Genomic DNA, 13,329 nt, shown 5'->3' on the forward strand with positions numbered 1-13,329 from the left:
AGCAGTGAGCATTTATTTATTTAAATCTTTTTCTATACCATTGTTAAGGTGGGTATCGTCACAACGGTTTACAGTAAGGCACATAAAAGTAATGATACTAAAATCTGTCAATTTACACAGGTGCCATAAGGTTCGGTAACATAGTTTGTAATCAATGTTGATTGATAAAACATGTCCAGGTCTCTCTATATCAGTTTAGAGTATAACACTAACTTTATAATTGTAACTTCTCCTTTAGTGATGAGCTATCTTTTAAAAACTCCACACTTAGTGATTACTGCATTGAAGTGGTCGCATCTGTGCCCTCGCCCACGGCACCACTTCCAGGGTTGCCGCCATCAAACAGAGAACTTGGAGACAACTCCACACTGTCAGACGTATCATGCTCATCAATTGATGCATCAGGGACATCAACTTCCTTATCCGCGTGGGTCAGAAGACCTTGCCCTGCTTGGTGTCGAACTGTACTCCTAGATATACTGAGGGCTGGGAAGGCTTGAGACTGCTCTTGTCCAGGTTTACTACCCAACAGAGTTCCTGAAGCAAGGAGGTCACCCTGTTGGTCACCCGGAGACTCTCTTCCATGGAGCTGGCCCTGAACAACCAATCGCCCAAGTATGGGTGCACCGGGATTCCCTCTTTTCTCAATGCTGCTGCTACGACCACCATAATCTTGGAAAATGTTCTGGGGGCGGTGCCTAGGCCAAAGGACAGAATTGATAATGGCGATCCAGTACCGCAAAGCGTAAGCAACATTGGTGTTCTTGACAGATTGGAATATGTAGGTAGGACTTGGATAGGTCCAGAGAGGTTAAGAACTCTCCCGATTGCACGGCCATTATCACGGAGAGTAATGTTTCCATGCGGAAATGATTCACTCGTAGATGTCGGTTGACACTCTTGAGGTGCAGGATGGGGAGAAAGGAACCTTCCTTCTTGGGTATGATAAAATAGATGGAAAGCTCCCCATACTTTCCTGGAGTGCAGGTACTGGTACTCATCCTGAGGAGCCTTAAAAGAGTAATATCCATTGCCTACTTCTTGTGCTGGGAGTGGCAAGGAGACATCATGAATATTTCTCGAAGAGTACTGTGAAATTTCAGCGCATATCGTTCTCTTATGACTTCCACAACCCATTTGTCCACAGTGATCTCAATCCACCGCTGGTAGAAGAGGGGCAGCTGACCTCCTATCTCCTCGTTCTGAGGGTGGGATGGCAAAATTTCATTGGGTGGGTCGGGATGAACCTGAACCTGAGCCTGCCCCTTTTTGGGCTGTCGACTAAGAAACCTGAGACCTCCCAAAGGGCCGAGACTTCTGAAATGTCGAGTTTCCATAGGGGCAAAAACGTTGGGAGCCCCTGGATCGGCCCCTCAGAGGAGAGGGGTGCTGTAACTGATTCCTCTTATCTTCCGGTAGCCAGGGGACTGGAGATTCGCTCCATTTACTGGCCAGCTTTTCCAATTCGCTTCCAAAAAGGAGTGATTCTTTAAAGGGCATCTTTGTGAGACTGGCCTTGGAGGTTGCGTCTGCTGACCAATTCCGCAGCCATAGCTGTATTCTGGCTGCCGCCACTGAGGCCACTCCTCTGGCCACAGTACGGACTAGATCCAAACCCGTGCCCGCTAAGGTGGTGGGTTCCATAACCGCTCTGAAATTCACCCCCTAGTTATCCATCTCCTGAGAAAGGAGTAGGCACGAACGAGCTACCAGGGCACAAGCAGCAATTTGCAAGGTCATTGCTACTGCATCAAAGGCTTGTTTCAGGATGGACTCCATCTGTCTATTGTGTGCATCTTTTAAGGCCGCTCCTCCTTCCACTTGGATAGTTGTTCGCTTAACTACGGCACAGACAAGCGCATCCACTTTAGGGAAACGCAGACTCTCTCACTGCTGGATCCAGTGGGTATAGAGTTTCTAACACTCGTTCCCCTTTAAAGCTTACTTCTAGGGCATCCCATTCTAGGTCATTCAACTCCTGGATGGCTTCTAGTACTGGAAAGTAGCAAGAGGCTGTCTGTAGGGAGATCAGAATGGGGTTCTTCTTTGGTTCCATCATAGAATCGGTTCCAGGGACTCCCAGTGTCTTTAGGGTTTGGGAAACCAAGGCCGGCAATTCGTCTCTATGAAAAAACCGTAACATGGTTCAATATGGTTCCAACCCAGGAGGAATTTCCCCTTCTTCCAAGGGGTCCAGATTGTCCTCTTCATCTGAGCCATCTGGGTCCCTACTAGGAATGACCTTGGTAAGGTGAGGCTTGCCTCAAGGTCTGTTGATAGAACTGGAAGGAGGAGGGCTTACCGGCTGAGGTTCCACCCGGACAGGGGCAAGCGAGGTAGTAAACTGCGCCTGTATGAAGACTTGTAGCCCCTGGAAAAATTCCACCTAAGAGAAGACAGCCAGGTTCATGCCTAATCCAGGAGATACTGGAATAGGAGCCACTGAATTTCCCTCTCCCTTGGATGACTCAGTCAAGGGAGTATTCAGATCCGGGGTACTTACAGTTAAGGCTGTGGCTAACTCATCCTCTGAATGGGAGGAGCCAGGCTTAGCAAAGTCCGGAGAGGCCAACTCTCCTTTGGTTTCCTCACAGTGCTGACATAAGTTGGAATCCAGGTCAGACTATGAAGCCCTAATATGACAAGCAGCGCAGAGAGAAAGGCGCTTATGTATCTTGGCTGCTGGCGCCATTGGCGGCGATAACTGTGTGTTCTATCAGCTTGTGCTTAAAATTTTTTATGCGCACAGATTTCAAGCGCCTAGGTGATGCGCATGTACAGCCTTTGCGCCTGGCTGTTCTTGGTTCTGTGCTTAGAAGTTGTGTGTGTATGTATGCACGCGGCACATGCGCAGAGCCGAAGCACTGTGCAAACCAACGTTCTATGGAGGCAATATGGCACACATCAAGACGTACGTAAGATGGCGCCGCCGCAGCATATCATGCGATGTGCTTACCAAGCCTAAAGCGGGGCCTAGCCCACCAGGGGCCGCTCAACCCGCTCGGAAGCCCATTTCCCCTTACCCCCATGGGATCGAGAACAACATCAGTACGGCGCACCGAGCAAGGAGTCCAGAAGAAGTCTTACCGAAAACCCTCCAAACGTCTTTGAATTGGGAGGTGAATCATCTTTATTTATTTATTTTTACTTTCCTGGGCTCAGCGCTTACCAGCTGAGTACAGAGACAGTCTCTGGCTGCGGGGGGAGAGGGCTTTAGCAGTCATCGCCGCTCTCTGCTTCCTCCACCTGCTGCCTTTCAGCTGCTTAAGCAGCAAAGTCTATACCGGGAACCGGCTACTGGACTAAGGCACACCTCTGAGGGGGTCTCGGAAATCGCCTCAGGAATTCTCAACTGGGGAGGGACCTTTAGGTATCACCACAGGAGAGTGGGGCTCAATTTTCCTTCAATTTAGAAAGTAGAATTTCTCCTTCCAAAAAAGTACAGCAATCCCATCTGCTGGAGATGGAGAGTACTGGAGGGCTGAGGTCACTGCAGGGGTGTATGTAGGGTGACATCAGCTTTGAAATCTGACTCAGTCTCCATCTTTTGGCAGGGGAGCATAACCCATTGGTCCTGAGTCCATCTCGCTACACGCTAGGAAAATCATATGAGAAAATTCTCCCCTCTTCTGATCATCTTTCATCAAGAAGAAAAAAATCTGATCAGGCTGTCTATTAGTGCAGCACTACTGACAAAAAAAAACCTAGGGGCCAGTGCAGCAGACACAATGAACAAAAAAATAAAATATGTTGAATTACTAATTACCCTATAAGATTCCTCTAGTCAGGTTGTTTCTGTCAGAAAAGCCACATATTAAGAAAGAAAGAAAATTCTTCAGGATAAAATCTGCAGGGCCACATCCAGCAAGTATGTCGGAGAAAAAGGACGTGAAGGGAGAAGCAGGGCCACTGCAGCATGGGAACTCTCATGAATGCATAGTGGGATGCTTTTGCCTATTCCAGAAAGCAGTACAAGTTTATACCCATTTGGCAACAACTCACTTGTATGACTGGTGAATAAGAAAATTATTCCTTACCTGCTAATTTTCGTTCCTGTAGTACCAAGGATCAGTCCAAACGGTGGGTTATGTCCCCCGTCCAGCAGATGGAGTCAGAACAGACTTCGAAGGGTGTTGGCATATAAGCCAGAGCACCCTCTGCAGGAGCTCAGTATAAAGTATAACAAAGCCCAACAACAGAACACTGAAGAAGCAGAATGGATCAAGTGTACTTAACCATAACAGATGCTAAACAACAAATTCAACATGTAAATCAACGTGTGGCAAGGACTGCCAACTTGCAAGGAGCTGTGGACACAGACGTGAAGGATGAAAAAGACACAGCATTCTTCACACAGAAGATAGCAATCCGAGCAGAAAAAGCCAAGAACCCCAAGAGAGGTGGGCGTCTGGACTGATCCTTGGTACTACAGGAACGAAAATTAGCAGGTAAGGAATAATTTTCTTTTCCCTGTACGTACCAGGATCAGTCCAGACGGTGGGATGTACCCAAGCTTCCCTACTCCGGGGGGGCCCCTGAAAGCCCTGCTCGGAGGAGCTGGTCACCAAAGTGTCCAGAGTCTGGCAACACCAGGTGTAGACGATAATGTCTCGTGAAAGTGTGCAGCGATTTCCAGGTTGCCGCTCGACAGATCTCCTGAGAGGAAACAGACCGCACCTCTGCCCAGGAGGCTGCCTGCGAACGAATAGAATGAGCTATGACGCCCCGAGGGGGAATCCGCCCCGCTCTGATGTAAGATGAGGAAATGGCGTCCTTTAGCTATCTCGCAATCGTCGTCTTCGAGGCCTGGGATCCTTTCCTCGGACCCGACCAGAGCACGAACAGATGATCGGAGACCCGGAAGTCGTTAGTGACCTCCAAGTAGCGGAGCAAAGTGCGCTTGACATCCAAAAGACGAAGAGACCTTGGCTCGTCGGATGAGAAGGACGGAAGCTCAACAGTCTGGTTCAAGTGGAAGGCCGATACTACCTTGGGCAAGAAGGAAGGAACGGTGCGGAGGGAGACCCCCGAGTCCATGAATCGGAGATAGGGTCCCCTACAGGATAACGCTTGAAGTTCCGAGATGCGGCTAGCGGAGCAGATGGCCACAAGAAAGACGGTCTTGAGAGTAAGATCCTTAACAGTTGCGTGGCGCTGAGGCTCGAAAGGAGGCCCTGACAACGCTCGAAAAATCAAGTTAAGGCTCCAGGAGGGGTACGGATCCCTCACCGGAGGTCACAAGTGCTTAACCCCCTTGAGGAACTGGGTGATATCAGGCTGGAGCAGAAGAGAAGGATGCTCTCCATACTGTATGAGCGAACCAAGGGTGGCCACCAGGACCCGCAGAGAATTATAGGCAAGACCCTTATCCAGGCCGTCCTGGAGGAACTGCAGGATCTGAGAGACTGATGCCTTCGTGGGACGAGTGCCATGATTGGAGCACCACATCTCAAAAACCTTCCAGATTCGCACATAAGCGACCGAAGTAGACGTCTTCCGAGCCTTCAGCAGAGTCGAGACTACCGCCTCAGGGTATCCTCTGCGCCTGAAGCGGTGCTGCTCAAAAGCCAGGCCACAAGACAGAAGCGTTCTGCCTGCTCGAAAAATACCGGGCCCTGGTGGAGCAGACGAGGAAGATGTCCCAGCCGAAGCGGACCGATCGCTAGCTGTAGAAGATCCGCAAACCAGGGTCGACTGGAGCCACCAGGAGAACAGGCCCCTGATGACGATCTATTCTCCGTAGAATTTTGCCCACCGGCGGCCAGGGAAGGAAGACGTAGAGAAGAAGATGGCGAGGAAACGGCAGGACTAGAGCATCTACCCCTTCCACTCTCTTCTGCGGCTGAAGAAGCGGGGGGGCCTTGGCGTTGAGGGACGTCGTCATCAGGTCCAAGTGAGGCGACCCCCACTGATGGAAAGAAGCTGCATCGCTTCGTCGGAGAGAGAGACCATTCTCCTGGGTCCAGCTGTTGTCAACTCAGGTAGTCCGCCTGAATGTTGTCTACCCCCGCGATGTGTGAAGCCGCGAGGCGTGCTAGGTGAATCTCTGCCCACTCCATCAGTCGCGCCGTCTTGAGCGATATGTATCAGCTCCTCGTGCCTCCCTGGCGGTTGATGTACGCTACAGTGGTGGCGTTGTCTGAGAGTATCCTCACCTCTCGATTCCGCACCAGCGGAAGGAAATGTAGGAGCGCCAGACGCACTGCTCTGGTTTCCAGGCGACTGATCGGCCACGACGCTTGTGTCTTCGTCCACGTCCCCTGCACCGAGTTTCGTTCGCATACTGCCCCCCCCCATCCGGAGAGACTAGCATTGGTGGTGACCATCACCCAGTTGGGGACTTCATGGGAGACGCCTCGGGCTAGATGCCTTGGATCCAACCACCACCTCAGGCTGTCCCTGACAACCTGCAGGAGAGGGAGCACCATCTGATAATCCTGCGAGACTGGTTTCCAGCGGGAAAGCAGAGCCGCCTGGAGGGGACGGAGGTGCGCGAAAGCCCAGGGCACGAGGTCGATGGTGGAAGTCATCACGCCCAGAAGCTGAAGATAGTCCCAGGAGGTGGGTTCTGGTAATGCAGTAAAACGTCATGTGTGTTCCCGTAAGGATTGGGCCTTGTCCGGACATAAGAAGACCTTGCCCTGACGCGTATCGAAACGTGCACACAAGAAGTCCAAGTGCTGGGAAGGGACGAGGGAACTCTTGGCGAAATTCACGACCCAGCACAGGGAATGGAGCAGTTGAAGCACCATGGCGACTGCCGACTGTCCTTGGACAAACGACTTCGCCCGTATCAGCCAGTCGTCTAAGTAGGGGTGGACGAGGACGCCCTCTCTCCTCAGGGCTGCCACCACTACCACCATGATCTTCGTGAAGGTTCGCGGAGCGGTCGCCAGCCCGAAGGGGAGAGCCTGGACCTGAAAGTGTTGATCCAGGATCTTGAAACGGAGGAACTGCCGGTGAGCCGGGAGAATGGGTATGTGGAGATAAGCCTCTGTCAAATCCAGAGAGGCGAGGAACTCCCCCTGATGCACTGCTGCGATGACTGAGCGTAGCGTCTCCATGCGGAACCGGAGGACCTGGAGAGACTTGTTGACCTCCTTGAGGTCCAGAATTGGACGGTAGGAGCCGCCCTTTTTGGGCACGACGAAGTAGATGGAATAATGGCCCGAGCCCACCTCGCCAAAGGGGACGGGAGAAATGGCCCCTATATTCTGCAACCGGTCCAGAGTCTGTTGTACCGCCCGTCTCTTGAGGTCCGACCCACAGGGGGAAAAAAGGAACCTGTCCCTCGGGGGGCGGGCAAACTCCAAGGCGTAGCCGTTCCTTAGGATATCCAGGACCCACTGGTCTGAGGTGATGTGAGCCCACTCCTCGTAGAAGTGCGAGAGTCGACCCCCGATCCTGGGGGTGGAGGAGTGGGCGAGCCTGGCATCATTGAGTGGACTTGGGGGGGTTCCCCTGGCCCGACCCCTCCCGAACGGGTCTACGCCCACGAAAGGACCGGGGCCAGGACTGAGATCTGGAAGAGGGCGTCCGTGGTCCCGTCTGTCTGTAACTCCGGTATCGACGCTGGGCCCTGGCCCGTGTCCGAGAAGCGGTAAAAGACCGGGAGGTACGCTGTCTGTCCTCAGGCAAGTGGTGGACCGCGTTCTCCCCCAAGGACTTGATGATCTGGTCTAGATCCTCACCAAAAAGGAACTTGCCCTTGAAGGGGAGAGAGCCCAGGCTTGACTTGGAAGAGGCATCCACCACCCAGTTACAGAGCCACAGGAGACGTCTCGCCGCGACTACCGAAACCATGGACCTTGCCAGCACCCTGAACAGGCCATACAAGGCATCCGCCCCATACGCTATGGCGGACTCCAAACGATCAGCCTGGGCAGCTTCATCGGGCGGCAGGTCTTGAGAAGTAAGAAGTTGCTGAACCCAGCAAAGACTTGCCCTCTGCGCAAGAGAGCTACACATGGCCGCGCGCATACCTAGAGCCGAGACTTCAAAAACTCTCTTAAGGAAGATTTCCAACTTGCGTTCCTGGGTGTCCCGCAGCGCAGTGCCGCGCATAACCGGGATAGTTGTCCTCTTGGTGACCGCCGATACTGCCGAGTCCACCTTCGGCACCTTGATTAACTCCAGGAAATCCTCCGGGAGCAGATACAACTTTTCCATCGCCCTGCCGACCTTCAAAGAGGATTCAGGAGTGTCCCATTCCCTAGCCAGGAGCTGCAAAAAGGAGGCATGCATAGGGAACGCCCGGGACAGCGGACGCAAGGCAGACAGGATTGGATCCCCCTTCTTGGAAGACGAAGAGACGACTGGGGCAACCGGAGCCGGCGGGTCTGGGGGGGGGGGGGGGGGGGGGAGGGGTCTAGGTCCAGTTCCTTGAGGATCTGAGGGATCAGGTCGTCTAACTCCTCCCTCCGGAAGATGCGGAGCGCTCGCGGGTCATCACCATCCAGCTGAGCGTCTGAATGAGTGGTGTCCAGCAGGACAGGGGGATCCCTCCCCTGATCCAGGGAGGCACCCGCCCCCCCAGGGGCAAAATGAACCCTGACGGCCCCTCGGGGAGCCCCAGGTACCGCACCCGCTACATCAGAGTTGCCCTGTGGCGCAGCCATGAAGCGTGGTGCTTTTGCGGGGGGTGGACCCGGGGGCGGCACACTGGAAGCCTCCAGCCGCTGTAAATATGTGTTGTGCATAAGCAAAATGAAGTCCAGCGAAAAAAATCGGCATGCTCGTGGGGGGGCCGACAACTGAGGAGCCCTGGTCAGGGAGGGTCTTTACCAGTGACAAAGTCGAGGGAGAGGCACCCCGAGAATCCCTTCCCTCCTCCTCTGACCCTGGAGAATCGCCGTGCTGGGAATCCAAAATGGCCACCGTTCCCGCCAAAGGCGGTGAAGGGGCCGGCTTGCACCGCGCTGAGGGAGAGAAAGAAAAAAAGTGCTGATTGGCTCCGAGGTGCCTTCCCCGCCGGGGAGGCACCTTGCACAAATCCCCTCGCGCGAAATCCTCGACCCCGGCTCACACCGGGATGGCCGAGGCATGATGGCCACCGGGGGGAGGAGAAGAAAAGCCGCGTGGGGGGGGGGGGGGGGGCCCGAGAAGACGGAGAGGTGCCGCGGGGGGGTCAAGAACAAGCCTGCACTGCCCGCAAACGCCCCAGACGGCAGCAGGGGAATCACCCCTCCCTGTTGCAGCAGCCCCGGGGAAGATTTTGTCTCGGGGCCGCGGGGCAGGCGTCGGCACCGTGTGGAAAGGCTGGCACCACCAGCTTCCACTTATTCCACCGGAGAAAAGGAGGCGCTAACTAAAAAAGAAAACCTAAAAAGGAACCAGAACGGAGGAAATAAACAAACTTACCCCCAGAAGCCAGAGAAGGAGGAGGAGAGAGAAAGAGGCAGCTCAGCCTGCAAACCAAGCCTCCTCAAAAATTGGACACCTTTTTTTTTTTTTTAAACTAACTTGATCCAAACTGCAATTGAAGTAAAAGGAAAGAGAAGAAATGAAAGAACTTAATCCCTGAATACACTGGGGAAGCAACAGGTTCCCCTACTCTCATCTGATGGAGTCAGAAAGATACTGAGCTCCTGCAGTGGGTGCTCTGGCTTATATGCAACACCCTTCGAAGTCTGTTCTGACTCCATCTGCTGGACGGGGGACATAACCCACCATCTGGACTGATCCTGCTACGTACAGGGAACTGCCTGTCTTTAAAGAAAGCATATATACCCATCATCCCATCTATGTTACAAGAGAAGGAGGGTTCCTTGCTCCAGCTTATAAAAGGAGGAAAGCTATCGCCTCCTTTAGTTGCAAAATGTGTAATGCTCTCCTCTCCACCACAGGACAAGAAAGAGAGCTCTTCACGCATTAAGAGAGTTATTGGGTGCCCCATTTCCACTACAAAAGACATGACTACCTTCTGTGGCACAATGGTGCATTAATCCTCCATCCAGATCACAAGTAGAAGGACACTTATTTCCTCCCATTTTTACCCGTCCTCCTCCTCCTAAATTACCTCTTTGAGTTGTTCCTTGCGCAGCTTGTACTGCCGCTTCTGAGACTCCAGGAGATTCGTAAGCTCTTTTTTCTGCTGTCCCAGGATGTGCTGTTGGAACTTCTTCTCCTCTGCCATTGCTGCCTTGGTCTATGGAAGAAAGATGGCAAGTCAGAGAGAAAAAAGTGAGAGAGAGAAATAAACATGCACAAGCATGAAAGGCAGATACAGCGACTAGGAAATCCTGCCAGGTTATTGAGACCTGGATTGGCTACCGTTGGAAACATGATACTGGGCTTGATGGGCCCTTGGTCTGACACAATATGGAGGTTGTTATGGGAGAGAAATACAGACAGCACCTTAAAAAAATACAGAGGAAATGAAGACAGAGAAAGGAAGATAGGAAGCAAGAGAATGAGTGCTTATAGTGATAGTATGGAACAGCTACATTTAGAATCAACACATTGAGAGAAGTACAAAGAAAGGAAGACAATGTGGCTCAGCTGCAGTGACAGGAGGTGCACGAAGGGAATGGGGTGAAAAAGCACACAACTAAGGATGACAACAAAAAAGCCCCTCAGAGCACTTCTACAAAATGAAAGGCTTCTGTGGCATGCCCATCCATCTAAAGTACATTCAGAAACAGATATACTATGTTATTAGCAACTCTGTTGCTAACAGGGCTGCCTTAAAAGGGGCTTAAAGAGACTTGAATCGAGAGACCTCTTACCTCTTTCTCAAAAATTGCCTGATGCTTCTTTGAGAGCTTGTCAGCCTCGGCACCAAAGTTGCTGCGGTGGGCCTCCAGTTCCTTATCCAGCCGTAGCTGGTGCTCATCCAGCTCCGCTTTTAGCTTGTTCTCCAGTGCCATCAGTTGTTTCTGGTGTTGCCGCCGCATGCGTTTATAGCCTGTCATCTGTTCCCGCAGAGCTGAGTCCTGTTCATGTTCCTGGATCTGACGAGTCACCTGTGAGTGACAATGGAATAATTGCTCAAGGCTGTTTTACCAGCAGACCTACTTTCCACTTCCACTGCCTGACCAGCCCTCACTTACATGAACTTCAGCACAGAGTCCTCTGAGCTGACACATCTGCAAATCTAGATTCAAACCCCACAACTACCAAAAGTTGTCATCAAGAGACACTTTAAAAGAAAAATGACCCCATCTCAGCATGTTCCTTCTCATGACCCAGAACGGCTCACCAATGATGCGGTGCGAATAGTGGCAAAGTGGTCCCGGTTACGACAGTAAGCCCGTCGGCGAGCTGCAGATGATGACTGTTGGGGCTCTATCTCAGGCTGGTATGGATCATCATAGATGTTGTCATGACCCTGAGGGAGGGAAAAAAAAAAATCCTAGAAATAAAAACTCATGCTGTCAGAAATTTCCAGAACAAATCAGTCCCAATAGTTTACATGTTTGTGTCAGAAAATTCCATATTGAGGATGGAGTCCTGTGGAATATTCAAACTCTTTAAAAGAGAATGTCACCCAGAACAAAATCTGGAATGATATTCTGTGAAACCTCTAGGAATATCCACCATAAATATAAAGTTGGAAGCTTTACGAGCCTCTCTGAAACAGTCATTTTGGGAAGGATGGGGGGTCAATGTCTGCTTCACTCTTCTCAGCAGTGTGTGTGACCACCTAACCAGTTATCTTGTTAAATACTGGGTTTGGGGTTGTTTTTTTTTTTAAACTTTATAAATCTCTGTGATTACTGCTGGAGAGGTATGAGATTGCTCAGTGTTTGGGTTGTACTCTTTTCCCCTGTTACTAGCACTGTCATTGCTCTGGTGATGCCATGAAATTAGGGGCACCACATTTTGCTTCTCGGTCCAGCTGCACTGAACATTATCAGCTGGTCAAATATCCAGTCTTCCTCCCCCCCCCCCCCCCCCCCCCCCCATTTCATGTGCATACCGGCAGGCGGTGGATGACTGAGCTGTTGGAGGTGACAGTGTGCTCGCCCTCTTGCATCATGGCCATCTCACCACTGTCATCTGAGGCATCGGCCAAGCTGTTAACACTGCTGCTCTGGCTGCTGGCACTGATGGACATGCTGGGTACAGAGTGGCTGCTCTCCATGCTGTTGATAGTTCCAGTATGCTGTAAGAACTGCTCCACCTCCTGCAGGAAGAGAGGAATGGCGAGAATGAATGCAATGAATAAATAAAAGTTGGGCCCACAAATGAACGACATGCTCAAGCTTCATCATTCATTCAGCTCCAATGTTCCCAACTCAGTTCCTCTCACCAAACCTTACCTCTAGTCCCCCCTCCCTCAACTCTCCTTTTCAGCATTGCCCCTCTTGGTCTGCCTCTCTCACCTCCTCCTCCTCTGGCACTTCAGCATTGGGTCCATTCTGAGCTTCCTGGAATAGGATCTTCTTCATCTTGCGATACTGCAGGTTGTCCAGCTCCCTTACAGCATCTTTTGTGCGCTGGATGAGGTCCATTATCACTGTCTGGGGGCGTTCACGAAGCAGAAAGCGGTGCTAGGGAGAACACAATATACCAGACTTGACTTTCTACAGCAGTCTTTTTCTAAAGAGGATCCTTATTCTCCAGCACATCTCAGAACTGCTGCACAGCAGACAAAAACATAGCTATCTCAAGGAATGAATGCCCTGGCAGCATACACCTGAGGTCTGGAATGCAGGACAGCTTCTACAGGGGAAAGGAGAGAAGCAATATTGCTTCCAAGTCAGTAAACTAGGCCACAGGGAGATAAAGCAAATTTGGTTACCGTAATCAGTGTTTTCTGTAGATAGCAGTCATCAAGCAGCACCAAATGGACTCATCTCTCCAAGCTATTAAGAGCTTTGAGCTCTACTGAGCATGTGCAGAAGTTCCCATGTAAGCATTGCCTCAAAAGCCTCATTAGTCTATTTCAAAGCTAACTAATTGTGTAGTTGACGGAACAACGGCTAGCATCTCATGGCTAATTTATCCTATCTACGGAAAACACCATTTACAGTAAGTAAGTTTGAAATTTTCAACGATAAGCAGGCTGGATTAGCCATGATCTGTGGGGAGTCTCAAGCTGAGAGCTGCAATGAATCACTGTGTAAGCAACCTTGACTCCACCATGCAGAGTAGACTACTGCGAGAACAGATTACACAAAAATGCTTGTCCGAAGTTACTGTCAATCCTTGAGAGGCTGTTCAGACAGCAATGGGATGTAAAGATGTGAACTGATGACCAAGTTGCAGCTTTGCAAATGTATTCAAAGGATAGATTCCTAAGATGAGCAAAAGGAGTAGTCAGAGCTCTGAGTTCATGAGCTTCAATAGAGTCTGTAATCTGCAATCCTGCTAAGGTATAGCAGT

At 51.2% G+C, this 13,329-nt stretch overlaps 1 protein-coding gene across 5 annotated transcripts in view; it reads right to left on the reverse strand.

The window, feature by feature from the left end:
* The window catches only part of TAOK2 (TAO kinase 2), a 150,316-nt gene that overhangs the window by 69,812 nt on the left and 67,175 nt on the right, over positions 1-13,329 (reverse strand). For all 5 annotated transcript variants that reach the window (XM_029606969.1, XM_029606967.1, XM_029606968.1 and 2 more), the window contains 5 exons: positions 12,327-12,494; positions 11,921-12,127; positions 11,201-11,329; positions 10,728-10,964; positions 10,019-10,147 (listed from right to left, as the gene is read on the reverse strand). In XM_029606969.1, the coding sequence (XP_029462829.1) occupies positions 10,019-10,147; positions 10,728-10,964; positions 11,201-11,329; positions 11,921-12,127; positions 12,327-12,494 (870 nt within the window). The remainder of the gene's footprint in view (positions 1-10,018; positions 10,148-10,727; positions 10,965-11,200; positions 11,330-11,920; positions 12,128-12,326; positions 12,495-13,329) is intronic.

This window comes from Rhinatrema bivittatum, chromosome 6 (genome assembly GCF_901001135.1).
Source record: "Rhinatrema bivittatum chromosome 6, aRhiBiv1.1, whole genome shotgun sequence".
In the NCBI taxonomy this organism is placed as follows: domain Eukaryota; kingdom Metazoa; phylum Chordata; class Amphibia; order Gymnophiona; family Rhinatrematidae; genus Rhinatrema; species Rhinatrema bivittatum.